General features: G+C 27.1%; 3 protein-coding genes and 1 non-coding gene across 4 annotated transcripts; all 4 read left to right on the top strand.

Annotated features, from left to right (window-relative positions):
- Positions 1-1,798: 1,798 nt before the first annotated feature.
- Positions 1,799-4,840, top strand: LOC114192505 (MATH domain and coiled-coil domain-containing protein At3g58210-like). Its single transcript, XM_028082245.2, has 3 exons — positions 1,799-1,977; positions 2,236-2,396; positions 3,959-4,840. The coding sequence occupies exons 1-3, from the start codon at positions 1,859-1,861 to the stop codon at positions 4,687-4,689; spliced, it is 1,011 nt and encodes a 336-aa protein (XP_027938046.2). The 5' UTR covers positions 1,799-1,858; the 3' UTR covers positions 4,690-4,840.
- Positions 4,841-6,045: 1,205 nt separating this feature from the next.
- Positions 6,046-6,118, top strand: TRNAR-CCU (transfer RNA arginine (anticodon CCU)). The gene has a single exon. It is a non-coding gene; the product is annotated as a tRNA-Arg (tRNA).
- A 1,650-nt stretch (positions 6,119-7,768) lies between these two features.
- LOC114189995 (TRAF-like family protein) lies at positions 7,769-8,643 on the top strand. Its single transcript, XM_028078731.2, has one exon. It carries the CDS (start codon positions 7,769-7,771, stop codon positions 8,525-8,527), a length of 759 nt encoding a protein of 252 aa, XP_027934532.2. The 3' UTR covers positions 8,528-8,643.
- A 2,441-nt stretch (positions 8,644-11,084) lies between these two features.
- On the top strand, positions 11,085-12,335 carry LOC114189993 (protein RESTRICTED TEV MOVEMENT 3-like). Its single transcript, XM_028078727.1, has 3 exons — positions 11,085-11,206; positions 11,298-11,458; positions 11,665-12,335. The coding sequence occupies exons 1-3, from the start codon at positions 11,085-11,087 to the stop codon at positions 12,333-12,335; spliced, it is 954 nt and encodes a 317-aa protein (XP_027934528.1).
- Positions 12,336-15,710: the final 3,375 nt, after the last annotated feature.

The raw sequence follows: 15,710 nt of genomic DNA, 5'->3' as shown, positions 1-15,710 counted from the left end.
CATAAAATTTATATTAAAAATTCTGCTCACTAGAGATCGTTTGTTTTGTAATTAAGTTATTTTTATGTTCATAATTTTGAGTTCTGATTCTACTGTTATAAGTGGTTCAAGATTCAATGAATTACACACAACAAGTATTTATGTCTTCTGTTTTATTTGTATATGATTATGTTTTTTTGTTCATAAAATTGTTGAAGTGCTTCATTGAAAGTTTATTAATTTTTCACTTTTGATTGTTTTTAATGACAAACAATTTAATGAATATTTTAGTTACTCTAGTATTTTTTTATTTTTTATTTTTGACTTTCAACTTAGAGAAAAATGAGTTTGGTTTGAAAAGTATATTATTCATGATTTTATATTAAAAAATTGATATTCACGAAATCAATCGAATTCAACATTAAGCAACTCATTTTTAGTAAGCAGATTTAATGATGTGCAGCCGAACATAGAGCTTCTAAAGGCAAAGATATAATTAGTGATTAAATTAAAAAAAATTATACCGTAAAATAATTATACTCAATACAACAACTTGAATTCTATTAATTTTATTTATATTTTGTTAATAATTACATACGCATTTTATTGTTTAATAATTGTTTTATATTTATTCAAAAGAAAATTAATATTAATATATAATTATTATTTTTAAATTAATTTTTAATAATAATTAATTTAATTAAATTGTGTATGGTTTTCATTATGTATTTGTTAAAAAATATTAATGTTAATGCATAATTAATCTTAACGAAACTTGATTTTAAATTTACAAAATAAAATAAAAAAATAGAAGAATGAAATACGTCCTTCTATAATTAATTTTTTCCTTTCAATAAATATTTATAGCAATTATTATAAACATTAATAACTCTCTAATCCTCATTATATAGTTATAGATAACGTTTTGCCATACATGTCCGGCTACTACTTTCTCCACCCCCACAATTACTAAATGCATCCTCATAATTACTAATTGCACCTTCCATTTATAGGAAAAAGACTAAATACTCTTCATCATTACATCACACTACCGTCATCGTTGTAGAAGAGGAGAAAAAAAGAAAAAGAACGTAAAAAAAAGTCGTCCAAACAAGCTCTTACTAAAATATATTTAACGTGGGTATTTCAGAAAACTCATTCTAAAAAGCATTACATGTATTACGAAAAGTTTTTCAAAATATTTGTTTCTAAATGCATTTCATATATTCTGAAAATTCATTTCTGACTTGTTCCTGAAAATTTTCAGAAGATATAATCTAAATATTAGAGTAAAATGATGATTTTAAAAATTTGGAGAATATGCGAAAAAAATTGTAGAGATGCAGGGAGAGTAAAAACCAACATGTTTTTGGCTACTTTAAATTTATATTCAGTTTAATATATCGATAGTCAAAAAATAGTTTTAATATACCAATAAACAAAAAATATATTTAATCTTTCAACAAATGGAAACAAATTTAATTTCAATTTTGTAATATTTCTTAAAAAAAAAACTATTCAAAATACAACAGACAAAACCCCACTTTCACTGTCCTTAATATTTGTCTACGTGGATTATTTCTCAAAATAACTTTATATTATTAGGTCTAAAAGTTCAAAACTTGTGAGAAAATCCTTAGAAGTATCAAGTTAAGAATTTTAATTACTAATACCTAACAAAATATTACAAAATTCTTGCTTCGTTACTAAAACCTAACCCCTCTTGATTTTGTATATACCTTCCTTTTCTCGCACTCACACAAAGGTATATTTCCTTCAATGATAGAAAACTCTTCCTTTTGTTAAATCACTAGCTTTTTTATGCTTTAATATTATTCTTTTTTTTCAAAGTTGAGGTTGAATTTGTGAAGCTTTTGAAATGGAGAATGAGAACACAAAGCAAAAGATGTTTGAGAAGTTTACATGGACGATTCAGGACTTCTCTAAATTGGACTGCAATGAATACTCTGAAGAATTTTCCCTTGATGACCATTTATGGTAATTTGGTTCAATTATGTTAGGTTATGTTTCATATATTATATATTATGAGTTTGAAGATTTTTAATATCATTTTAATCCCAAAACTTTAAGATAATGATGTTATGGGCTTTTGATTTTATATAATATTTAATTTTGTTTATTTTATTTAATATGAAACTTTGACTCACACTTAAATTATTTCGAACAAATCAGTGTATTATATATTATATATTATTTGACATGATTTTAATAATGCATTTTATAACTTGTTTTCAGGAGGATTCTGATTTATCCGAGGGGAAACAATGTGGATTACTTATCAATTTATTTAGATGGTGGTGGGAATGTCGAAAATTTGGGTGGGGCATGGTACAAGTTTGCAAATTTCAAGTTGACTTTAATTAACCAGATCAACCACAAAATGAGTAAAACAATGGGTACATTCTTCTCTCTTTTCACAGTTCAGTATAACAATATGTTCTTAAACTGAAATATAGTGCGTATTAGAAGCTAATAATGAAAGTAGTTAAAATCTTGGTATAATTAATGTTAGAAATCAATTTAAATTTAAATTTATAAATTAATTATAATTTTTTATTGATATAAATTATTTTAGAGATGAATAGATTTTAGTTTATAAAATAGTCTCTAATTTAGTTATTTTAGTGATTAATTATTTTTTGTTTTTAAATTAATTATTATTTAATAATTTCTTTTAATGAGTTCTCAACAATGACTTACCCAATCATATATAACTATTTTCAAATTTTCTCATTCTAATAATTTTTTCGATAAATTATAATGGTAAGCTTTTTCATTAGTAGACTCTGTTACACCGTGGATATCTGTAGATCATATATGATCTATATAGGTCTTTTATTAAAATATGTAATTTTGAGCCTAAGATGTTTAGTTAATGGATTTTATAGATTTTATTAGCAGAGCTGATTAACATAGTTTTTAATTTTAGTATACATCATTCAAAACTAAAAGTACAAAAATACAGATGCAATACTTATAAGTTATACAAATTTATGTATAAGATGTTAAAGCGGATTAGGTCTCTCAGTCCCTCTAGAAAATGACGAGTTAAGTTTACCAATCTATTGTAGTCCAGCCCGCCTAATTTGCTTATTTGACGGGCCAAAATGGGTCCGTCTTGACTTGCCAACCTTTTATTTATTTATGTTTAAAATTAAAAATAATTAAAAAATAATACTTTTTTATATTATATAAATAAATATATATACATAATTTATAAACAAAATTTTTAAAAAGTTAAAAGAAAATTTAAAATATAAAAAAAAAGTGGCATAGGGGTTGCAATATCCAATTCGTTTATTGGTGACGGGTCAGTCCAATCTGACCCGTTTTGACTAGGGATGTCAAAATAGGCTAGGTCCGCCAAAAAAAGGATGGACTGGGTTGAAAATTTCAGTCCGCCAACCCGCGGTAACCTGACCCGCTTAGCCCGCCAGTTTAGCGGGCCAAAATGAGCCAGCCCGCCAACCCATTTTTTTAATTTTTATGTTTAAAATTAAAAATAATACTTTTTATATTATATAAATAAATTTATATATATATATATATATATATATATATATATATATATATATAATAGATTTATAAACAAAAAATTATAAAAAGTTAAAAAAGTTAAAAAAAAAAAAGACAGGCCAGCCCGACCCGGCCTGTTTTTGGCCAACCACAGGCAGGTCCAGGCCAAAACGGGTCGAACTGGTCCGTTTTGTCACCCCTAGTTTTGACACCCCTACCTATGTATGTGTGTAACAAAGGGTATACATCAAAGTTTTTGTGCTCAAATCAAATTAAGAGGAGAAACTTAGTAGCACGAAGTTTCCAAATTTCAAATTAGGTGGTTTACCCTTTTTTCTCTACAATTCCTTTTTATTTGTGAGTTCCGTTCTTGTTTAATGCACATAAATCCTTCTCTATGTAGTGATCGAGCGACTTTTGATATATGATTTTTTTTTTCCAGAAACTGAACACCTATTCAGTGCCAAAGAGATTGATTGGGGTTTCTTACAATTCATACCTTTATATGAACTTCATAACCCTAACAATGGATTTATTGTAAACGATACTTGCATAGTTGAAGCTGAGATTTTGGTTAGCAAGTTAAAAGAGCAGAATCAAGTAGATCAAGCACACAATAAGATCAAGGATAAACCTACCAAACATATTGATAAACCTTTACCTCAGGAAACGTTCACAACATTTGTTGAGCTAGTGGGTTTAAAGGACATCGAACAAGATTTTATTCCACTGTTAGAAGAAGTTTGTGCACAACATCCTTTGCTTATTAATAGTCAAAAGAAGAGAACCCTTATGTATGTTGAATGGGCATTCACAGCTTTGGGTAGAGTTCTACATTTTCTGAAGACTAAAAAGGTGAAAGATATGAACGAAGATGCATGTAATCATCTTCAAAATTTATGGGAGGAACTTGAGACATTCAAATTTGATTTGACTTGGTTGGAACCCCATGTTCAATCAGCCTTGGGCATGAAAAACTACGTGGAGAGAAGTGTTCAAGTGAAAAAGAAGAAGGAGAAGATTTGTGTTTTAGAGAAGGAAATAAAGATGCTCAAGGAAAAAATTATAGAAACAAAGGTGAATCTTGAAATAACAAGAAGAGAATTGACTAAAATATCTGAAGCCTTTGTAGAATGTGATTTGGATGATGGGTTAGGATATGGAGGACAATAAATTTGTTAAAAAGTTCATTGTATATGCATTATCATAATGTTTAGAGGTAAATATTTGAATATGATTGTGGACATTGACAATGTGCATAATAATTGAAAATTGTTGTAACCTATCACATAATGATATCCTTAATGATGTGTGAATTTGTGATACATCTTCCAGCTTTTAAGTTATTATTGAAAGACTTTTGTTATGTAACATTTTTGAACACTTGAGGTAAAATTACCTCTCAAAGAAGAATTAATAAGTTTTAAATATATTTGTTTCATGTATACAATTTGACGAAACTAACCCTTGAACTAATATTTTTGATAAATTTAATGTGTAAATTTTGTTGTGATTTGGAGATTCTAAGCCTTTGAAACCAAATAAGTGGTGATAACTTGGGGATCTTTGTGTAACTGATATAACCTAGAATGATTGATGTATTGGTTGTAATTATTTATTGATTAATGAATCCTCTTAAGTTATAAATTTATGAAAAAATTGGATATAGTTTGTGAATTTAAGTGAACTAGTATAAAATTTTGTGTGTATTTAATCCCTGTGAACTAAATAATCTATTAGTGCATAATCAAATATAAAGAGTTTAAGGTTCTGTTCAATCTCCCTTTAATGTTAATTTGTTCTATCAATAATTTTGCATGACTTATTATTAGAGACTTAATTGAAATTTTTTAAATTTATTAGGAACTCGAAACATAATTAAGCTTTAATAAAATTTTCAATATAATAAAGATATTACTTTTTATATCCATAACATTTATACAAATTTTCTCAAATAATAATTTTATTTAACCAAATGGATTTTGTTGTTGTTTTAGAGTGAAAAAAAAAATTCTTACATCAAATCCTTGGACAATTATAATTTTATTATTTATTTTAAATTTCATAATTATAAAATTGTGATTTTAAATTGATTATATTCCAAACGTGTAAGGTTATTTTTTTTATTGATTTTTATAATTTAGTTTATAAAATTTAAAGGTTCTATCTCATCTTTAACTCGGTTAAAAGTATTTAATTTTCAATAAAAAATATGTTAACATTGGTGTTTTTGTTTAAATAAGAACTCTTTGAAACCAAGGTATGTGTTTGCTACTTGAAAATGTGTAAATAAATATGTCATATGTTAAAGGATAATATTTACTACAATTTGGTGTAAACAAGTTGTGATAAGATTCACAATACGAGTGTCTCATGCTCTTTCATTCATCAATCGGAAATATAAATTAATCTTATAATTCATTTTTACAAATATTAATTCAATAATTAATTAAATTGAAGTTATTAATTAGTTCTTTTGTTTCTACATTTTAATCTCGATAAATGTGACCAAATGCTTACATCATGTAAGCGCCTGTAGCTCAGTGGATAGAGCGTCTGTTTCCTAAGCAGAAAGTCGTAGGTTCGACCCCTACCTGGCGCGATGTCACTTTTATTTTTTATTTTTAATATTTATTACTTTTATTAAAGAGATAATATATTATCTTTTAAGCCAAATTTATTTAAGATACAAAATCTGGTAATTATTTAAATTGAATTTTAAAATTAGATAATTCTTGTAACTGAATTTTTTGAAATTTGATATTTTTCTTTAACTGAATCTCAAAATCCGTAATTACTTTAACAAATTTTAGAAATTTGATAATTTTCTTAACTAAATTTTAAATTCTGTTATGTATTTAATTTTACATGTTTTTAATTTTTTTACTTAATTTATAATTTATATTTTATTTTTGTTCATAATTTCGTAGCTTAATTATTTATAATTTAAAAAATTAAAATAATTTTGAAAATAAATTAAGAAAAAATCATAAACAAATTAAAAAAACTAAAAGCAATTTAGAATGCGGTTTATTTTGTTTAAAAATAATTAAATTTAAATAAGGATTGAATTTTAAAAAAACTGTTAAATTAAAAAAAAGAAAGATTAAAATTAGTAAAATAAAAGGTAAACATAGAAAAAAAAGTGTACACCAAAAAATATAGATTGAGTCTTGGTTATCTAGTACTTAGTGTGTACTCCTGTGGCAAGTGTAGGTTTTACTAGATCATAAAATTTTAATAATTTACATGTATTATATTTTTTGGATATTAAATAACCAATTATTATATAATAACATTTTCAATATTTAATAAAATATAATAATAAATTTATGATATTATAAAATATTATATAACTATTTAAAAAAAATTAATAATATTTTGATGGTGTAATTATTATATCTTAATATCTTGAATATATAATATAATATAATAATTAGTTACGTAAATATCATAAAGATATTTTTAATATTTTGAAGGTATTTAAATTGATTTAATAATATAAAACAACTTTCAAAATTGTTATGAATTCGCAATTCAATAAACTGTTTCTACCAGCATGGCGAAAGTTCATGAGAATTTTATTTGTCCTCCATAATTATTGGTTTGATCTTCCTCCATGAAAATCAAATATTGTTTGTTTGGTGAGTGCTACGATTGAAGCTTAGAAATTACTGAAATGGGAAATAAGAAATCAAAGGAAGTGTTTGAGAAGTTTACATGGACCATCACCAACTTCTCCTTGTTAGACTCCAAAATATACTGGAAAAAGTTTTCTCTTGATTGCCATACATGGTGCTTCCTTCATTCAATTATTATACATTTTTCTGTTTCAGATGATTTTTCATTTGTTTTTCTCATTCAGTTTTCTAACTCTGTGTTTAGGAAGATTCTTATCTTTCCAAAAGGGGATGAAGGTAACTATTTGTCTATTTATTTGGAATATCCTGGTGCTGCTCTTATGCCTCAAGGATGGCAAAAATTTGCAAATTTCAAATTCATTCTCGTTAATCAGCTCGACCACACAAAAAACATAATAAATGGTATATATTTCACACTTCTATTTCTTTACTCTCTTCCTTCATTTTCTAAGGTGATTTAATCTGAATCATTGATTATTTAAAAAGAAAAGATAATGATTTATTAATCAATTATCTACACTAAATCACGTCAAAAAATAAAAAATGTAAGTTTTGGTATCATTGTTGTTTCCTTGATACTTCAAAATCCAACCTTTTTACTTTACATATATATGAATTTGTCAGAGACCGGTCACACCTTCAATTTAGGACAAGATGGTTTCACATCACATATATCTTTGGGTGATCGTTATGGGTTCATCGTGAATGGCGTTTGTATAATCGAAGTTCATATGCAAGTTGATGAATCAGGAAGGAAAATCGATGATGATAAGGTTGTCGAAAGCATTGAGAATGTTTCACCCGAGGAAATGATCTCAACCTCATCATTTGGTGAGGTGGTGGATTTCAGGGACATAGGAAAAGTAGAGAAAGATTTTGTTCCTCTTCTCGAACAAGCTTGTTCACGATATCCCTCACTTATTGATATAAAGAAGAGGAAAAGTCGAAGATTTAGTGAATGGGGTTTCACAGCTTTGGGTAGAGTTCTTCATTTTCTGAACACCAAAAAGGTGCGAGACATGGATGATGATACTTGCAATCATCTGCAAGCTTTGTGGGAGGAACTTGAGGCATTTGGATTTGATTTGGCATGGCTAAAACCTCATGTTGAATATGCCTTAGGCATGAAAAATCGTGTTGAGAAAGTTCTTGAGGTGAAAAAGTTGGAAGAGAGTGTGAATGTTTTGAAGAAGAATGTGAATACTTTAAAGGAGAATGTGACTACTTTGGAGGAGAGAACAAAGGCTTCGAGGACAAAGATGATTGATGCAGAGATAAAACTTGAAAAAACAAAAAGAGATCTTGAGAAAGCAAAAAAGGGATTCGAAGAATGTGATTTGGATGCTGAAATGGGATATGGAAAATCATGATTTATGATTTTGCTTAAGGCTTCAACCCTTGAATAATTTAGTCTATAAATGCATTTGTAGTTTTGGGTGTTAACTTTTTTGAATCTAGATCATCTACTGATTTTTTTGGTGTTGTTCTCGAGCATTAAAAATATATTGTGTTGATATTTTAAATATCTTTTTAATAGATTTTAAAATCTTAAGTAATAATTATGGTAACCAGTGTATTATACAAACACAGTAGACAAATAACACAAAAAAATTCAGTAAAGAATCCAAATTCAACCTTTTTAGTCTTCTAGTTAAAACTCAAATTTGGAATTAAATATAAACAAATGAATATCGGTATTTAGGGGTTTATTTTATGATGCATTCTATGTTCTGTGTTGTTCATAAACTTCGACCTTTACTATCACTAATCTTCATTAACATGTATGTTTGCCACTACTTTTATTAATTGTAACCTAAATACTCAGTGTGTATGTTAATTGAATATTGTTCCATATTGCAAATGATGAAATATATCTAAAATGGTTTTCGTAAATGTGTGTTAGTCATTAAAACAAAGGGCTTTGTATCCCTGAATTTTAAAATCTTATTACCTTATATTAGGTTTAAAAAGAATAAAGACATTTAAAAGACTTTTGCCTTTTAAATCAATTTTTGAGAAGTTTAAAAGTTCAAGAAAGTTTTAAAACCCACAGGTATTGAAACGATAACTATTAGACCAATGTTTTTAATTAATTTCTTAATTTCATTTGAATTGAAACGATAATTTAGTAAATTTAATTTATTAACTATTTAATTTGTTTTTTAGATAATGTTAATTTTTAAATCATTGTATTTTTCGATGATGATAAAAAAAGTAATGTATATTAATTTACATTCGTTTATAAATCTTTTTTTTTTATTTCAATTATTTGTGATTCCTTTTTCATATTTTTTAGACTTAAAGGTATTTATATTAAATATAAAGAATGTGAGTCCTGTTAACCAATGTAGACATTGGTTAAAGATAACTAACACCGATAAATGTAAGAATAAGTATAATCTTTATTTGAAATTGACACATAAAATAATTCTATTTATGTATAGAATAGTAAAAATGAAAGAAAGTATATAGTTGAACCACAATTATGGAAGATATGAGTTAGTGGAGTAGAAAAGACACGACATCATATTTTGACATTTTGGCTAAGTGATATAACAAATGGAATTGAGTCTTGTAAAGAAATCTTTTCTGCAAGAAGATCTACTTGAAACACAAATTCATGAAGTTGAGCAGTCAAAAAAACTCTTCTAAAAATAAAAGATCAAGTACTAAACACAAAAAGATTAAGCTAAAGAAGGAAACCGAATTCTGAACCAGCACTAAAAGTAAATATTTTCCATATCTATGAAGATATTAATCATATCTCATAAGATATTAACCTTCACTTCATACGATATTAACAATATCTCGTGAGATATTAACGTTCTCTAGGTCCCATGTTGCCACACCACAATCTCTCTTATTCTTTGGACGTTCCTATTGTTGGTGTAAAGGGTGGGTTTGTGACACTCATTTTGTGCTGTTATATATGCCATGTTATGTTCAATCTCTTGCGAATAATATTGATAATCGATAAATTGTCTACAAAATAAAGTAAGAGAGATATAATGACAGGTTCAACTTAAAAAAATAGGGGAAAATTAATAAAATCTGCTTACACAACATATTTAGGTAAAAACCAATAAAATCTGCACAACATATCTACACTGAAATTCTTTTAAAATCTGCATATGTTTTGGTAGAAACCAATAAAATCTGCAGCCTTTTATTAAATGTCTCTTGTTATTTTTAAATAGTACATTATGAAGAGTTATTAAAATTTGTGACTTTTAGAATTATCCTCTGGTTGAGAATATTCGAAAACAGAAAAAAACAACTTCCAAAACTTTCTCAAGAGGCAAACCAATAAACTGTTTCTACCAGAACTTCATAAGAATTGCCTAACAATAAAATTATTATTTAAAATTTCATACACATAAATTGCTAAAAAGTAGAAGGAGTTATTATTCATATAAATTGTTTATACGAACAACTTCTTTTAATTTAAGAATATACATTTTTTAATAAATTCCTAAAACCTGCAGCATTTACTTTTCTATATATACCTCCTTTCACTGGCTCTCCTGCTGTCACAATCTCTCTTGTTCATTAGAAGTTCCTATTGTTGGTGTGTGTGGTTTGTTTGTGCCACTCATTTTAGTCGTGTTATATATATACCTTTTTATATCTATACTTCTCCATTTTAGAGCTATCTTTGAGGCTCCATTGTTACTGTTATTGAAGCTGCCAATAGTTTTTTAATTTCCCTAAATTCACATTCTGATACATAACAAAATATGGTTTTCTGCTATTCAAATTTTGCTTCTCTTTCTTTCATGATGTAGCCATCTATGTTTTTCAAACAATCATTAATTACCTTTCTTGAACAAATATTAATTATTAGTATTATGTCACATTTTTGTTTTTTATGTGAGTTCATTGTGTATTCTGATATTCATACGTGACACTCACTTTGAAGTTAGTGAAATGGCGAATCCGAATACAAAGATTCAAATGTTTGGGAAATTCACGTGGACAATCAGGAACTTCTCCACGTTAGAGTCCGAGAAATTGTACTCGGATACGTTTTCTCTCAATGGCCACACATGGTGCTTCATTCAATTCCTCTCTACTGTTCATGTTGCTCTCTCCTATCATTTCATCTGTTTTTCTCATTAAGTTTTTTCACTTTATTTTTAGGAGGCTTTATATATATCCAAAAGGGAAGAAAGTGATGAAGTGTTTGTCAATTTATTTGAATGGTGGTGGTGTTGCTACTTTGCCTCATGGATGGGAAAAATTTGCAAATTTCAAACTCATTCTCATTAATCAGTTCGACCACGAAAACAATAAAATAAAAGGTATTTTTCACAGTTATCCCCCTATTGATATAGGGATATTATTTTGTTAGGTGAATGAAACTAGTTTTCTGGTAGCAATTTCATATACAAACTATCCCTAGTTGGACCAGTTTTAACTTTCTGGAAGAATCAGATTATTTAGCTTCTAATGACCATTGATTTACCTTTTCTACACAACTGAAACTCTTGGTGTATGAATTTGTCAGAAACTAGCCACACGTTCAATTCGAAAGCAAGGTCTTGTGGTTACGCATCATTCATACGTTTGGATGAACTTAGTGGCTCTAGTGGTGGGTTCATCGTGAATGATACTTGTATAATTGAGGTTGACATGTTGATTCATAAGCCGGAGCATGAGAAACTGGTTCATCAATCAACCTCGTTTGGTGAAGTGGTGGATTTTAAGGGCATAGGAAAACTAGACAAAATTTTTGTTCCTCTACTTGAAGAAGTTTGTTCACGCCATCCATTACTTATTCACAGCATGAAGAAGAGAAGTCAGAGATTTAGTGAATGGGGTTTTACAGCTTTGGGTAGGGTTCTTCATTTTCTGAAGACTAAAAAGGTGAGAGACATGGATGATGAATCTTGTAATCATCTCCAAACTTTATGGGAGGAACTTGAGACATTTGGATTTGATTTGGTGTGGCTGAAACCTCATGTTCAATCTGCCTTAGGCATGAAAACTCATGTTGAGAGAGTTCTGGAGATTGAAAGGTTGAAGGAGAATTTGAGTACATTAGAGATCGAAACAAAGACTTTGAGAACAAAGATGATTGAAGCAGAAGTAAATCTTGAAATAGCAAGAAGAGACTTGTTAAAAGAAGGCTTTGAAGAGTGTAATTTGGATGTCGAACTAGGGTACGGAATACCATGATTTATAATTATGTTGATTCTTGCATAATTTATCGGAAAATTATGTAATGAACACCAAAATTTGACTACTTTGTTATTCTCTGATGTGACCTTTTAATTTTTATTTTTATTTATCTTTTGGAACATTCCCAACTTTGCCTTTGGAGCATAAAAGAGCTATTCAACAATTCTTGCCAAATTTATGAAATATAATGTTGGTATGTGCTTTAAAATGCGAAGTTCCAGTGCTTTAATAAGTAAGTTAGGTGCTTTTAATGGTAAGATGTTAAGAAGTTCCGGTGCTTTAGTAATTTTGTAAGTAAATTAGGTGTTTTTAAGGGTCAGATGTTGAATCAGTACTTGGAATGCAAGCCAAGTATTTATGGCTGGAATCTTTATTTGTTTGTAAAATGAAAATGGGATGTTCTTTCTATAACAATTTTAAACTTTTTCTTTTTTTAGGGAGGATAGTGTTAACAAAAATTTTTCTGAAACATTTGTTCTGTTTAGCCTATTATTGGTTGAAGTTTAGTGGTAATTCATTGTCTTAACTAGTCTTCAAATAAATGACACAAAACCTGTTAAGTAATAAATAAATGAGAAACAAATTTTTGGTACAAGTCTATCAAAACTTTTAAAATTATTATTTTTAGATACTAACTTGCATGTACTTGATATGGATCAATAATGTAATTACAATTAGCTAGGAATTCAAACTAATTAACTAATTAACTAAGTTAACTTGTCCAAGTACAAATAAACGAGGAGTTGAAAAAGATTTTTTATACAAGTCTATCAAAACTTATAAAATTATTTTTTTTCTTTTAACACCGACCTACATCTACGACCACCAATGATTATGAACTTAAACTAATTAATATTGACTTGACTGATATCAAAAAAGTAACACAAAACCTATCAAACATGTATCGGTGACCCAATTGCAAACATTTTAGGTGTTTTGGGTGTTAACTTTTTTAGGGTTCTAGTTAAGACTCAAATGGAATTAAACATAAACAAATAAAGATTGGTATTTAGGGATTTATTTTTTTATGTTATGTGTTGTTCATGAATTTCGACCTTTACTATCACTAATCTTCGTTAACATGTATGTTTGCCACTACTTTTATTAATTGTAACCTAAATACTTAGTATGCTAATTGAATATTGTTCTATAAATTGAAATATAAATACTTATCTTTTTCATTGTTAATTGAATATTGTTCCATATTGCAAATGATGAAATATATCTAAAATGGTTTTCGTAAATGTGTGTTAGTCATTAAAACAAAGGGCTTTGTATCCCTGAATTTTAAAATCTTATTACCTTATATTAGGTTTAAAAAGAATAAAGACAATTTTGGAGAAGTTTAAAAGTTGAAGGAAGTTTTAAAATCCACATCTTGTAACTAATTATTAGACTTTTCAAAACTTAATTATAATAATTAGTGAAGTACACGGGTATTGAAACGATAACTATTAATTTCTTAAATAATTAATTTGTTTCTTAGATAATGTTAATTTTTAAATCATGGTGTTTTAGAGATGATCGAAAAAGTAATGGATATTAATTTATATTCGTTTATAAATATTCTTTTATTTTAATTATTTGTGATTATTTTTTTCATTTTTAGACTTATTAACCTTAAGACGTGATTGGATTGGAGTTAAAAAAAATTAAGATTGGTTGAATGAAATTGAAAATTTCATTTACCATAAAAGTTTTATGATTTTGTTTTGAAACCAACTCACTTTTGAGATCAATGAGATAATTTTTTTTTTACCAAACACTATTAGTCATTTTCAATGCAAAGTAAACTTGGATTTGAATTCCCAAACATCAAACACACTTAATTTCACTTAATTTCTAAAGTGGACAATTAATTGATTTCAAATTGTTGTTCTGAATAGCATGTAATTCTTATAATTTTTGGTGTATTTTTGTTTATAACTTTTATTTTATTATATTGCATTAATCTCGTTTTGAAAAGGTTGAAGAAAAAGAGAAAAGTAAAAGAGTTAATGTTCTTGATAAATTTGTTAGGTTAAATTATGCATTTGTCTCTATTTTGGTAAGAAAACATTAATTTGGTCCCTTTATTTTTATTAATTTCAATTAGGTCTATATTTTCTAAAAGAAATATCAATCATGTCCTTTGTGATAAATTGGGTTAAATGGTGTTAAAGAAACAGTGAGTGGATAGAGTTGTGTATAATTAAAGAGTGACTAGGCAAATGAGATTATTGATGTAGATTATTGTTTTTTTAATAATTAAGTTATATTAAAAAAGGGATAGGAGGTTGTAATCCCAACAGAAGGATGTAATCAATTCTATGTTGTGACTACAAGAACTTGCCTTCACCAGAAAACGAAATTCAAGTTATGATTTGCAAATTTGTTACTGACGTAAGTGATAGTTAGGAACAACTTACTTCAGTAAGGATTCTCGCAACTTTTTATCCATATGAAACTCATATTTTAGATCAAGATCTTTCAATGTTGTGTTGCAATTGATTTTATCATCATCTGTACATCTTCCTTGTAAAGACCCCTTTCAGATCATAACGACGGTGTATTTGTAGTTCTATGCAAAACACATTTCCATATATTGTAACTAATTATTGGACTTTTCAAACCTTAAGTATAATTATTAATTACACAGGTATGAAAACAATAATTATTCATTTGAATTAGACCAATGTTTCTAAGTAAGGGTGACAGTGTGGACTTGTTCTGGTGGGCTAGGCCCCAAGCCCACTAAAAAATGTGGGATGGGTAGAGATATTAGTATATTCTAGAAATATTGAATAATCAATTATTATATCATAATCTTAAATATGTACAGTAAATATTGGTTTAAGTCTACATTCATTTAAGTTTGTTTTTCTCCTAAATCTACATTTTTAAAGCAAAATTCATTTCACATAATAATGTTTAATACTCTCAATTTAAGTACTTAATAACATAAATCTTTAATTTACTAGGTAATATAAAAAAAATACTTATTATTATTAATTTTTGTTTCATTTGAAAAACTCTTTTGTTTCATTTGAAAAACTATTTTGTTTCGCTAAAATAATTTTTGTTATTTCTTAACCATTGAGTATATATATTGATATTTGAACATTTTTCTTAGATCTTTAAGATATTTTTCATCTTATTATACCTTTAATAATACATTTGTTTTTCTTTGTACGATTTATTTCAATAGTCTCTCTAATTACTTATAAGACACACATTTGTTAATTTGTTAATTTTTTAATATTTTTATTTGTTGTTTATTTTTATCTTGTAGAATACTATTTCAATATATTTTATCTAATTATTTTTTATTTTTTAACTAATTATCAATTATACTATAAATAACTTATATTTACTACAATATAAAATTTTAAT

Source organism: Vigna unguiculata, chromosome 7, assembly GCF_037176805.1.
Source record: "Vigna unguiculata cultivar grain cowpea cultivar isolate G323 ecotype 2 chromosome 7, ASM3717680v1, whole genome shotgun sequence".
Taxonomy (NCBI): domain Eukaryota; kingdom Viridiplantae; phylum Streptophyta; class Magnoliopsida; order Fabales; family Fabaceae; genus Vigna; species Vigna unguiculata.
This window is presented reverse-complemented; position numbering and strand designations above follow the sequence as displayed.

Bases quoted from the DNA above. Each gene is read 5' to 3' on its own strand.
- LOC114192505 (XM_028082245.2), top strand. From the start codon at position 1,859: ATGGAGAATGAGAACACAAAGCAAAAGATGTTTGAGAAGTTTACATGG. The intron at 1,978-2,235 runs GTAATTTGGTTC...ACTTGTTTTCAG, and splicing joins TCCCTTGATGACCATTTATG to GAGGATTCTGATTTATCCGA. The intron at 2,397-3,958 runs GTACATTCTTCT...TTTTTTTTCCAG, and splicing joins CAAAATGAGTAAAACAATGG to AAACTGAACACCTATTCAGT.
- LOC114189993 (XM_028078727.1), top strand. From the start codon at position 11,085: ATGGCGAATCCGAATACAAAGATTCAAATGTTTGGGAAATTCACGTGG. The intron at 11,207-11,297 runs GTGCTTCATTCA...CTTTATTTTTAG, and splicing joins TCTCTCAATGGCCACACATG to GAGGCTTTATATATATCCAA. The intron at 11,459-11,664 runs GTATTTTTCACA...TGAATTTGTCAG, and splicing joins CGAAAACAATAAAATAAAAG to AAACTAGCCACACGTTCAAT.
- LOC114189995 (XM_028078731.2), top strand. From the start codon at position 7,769: ATGAATTTGTCAGAGACCGGTCACACCTTCAATTTAGGACAAGATGGT.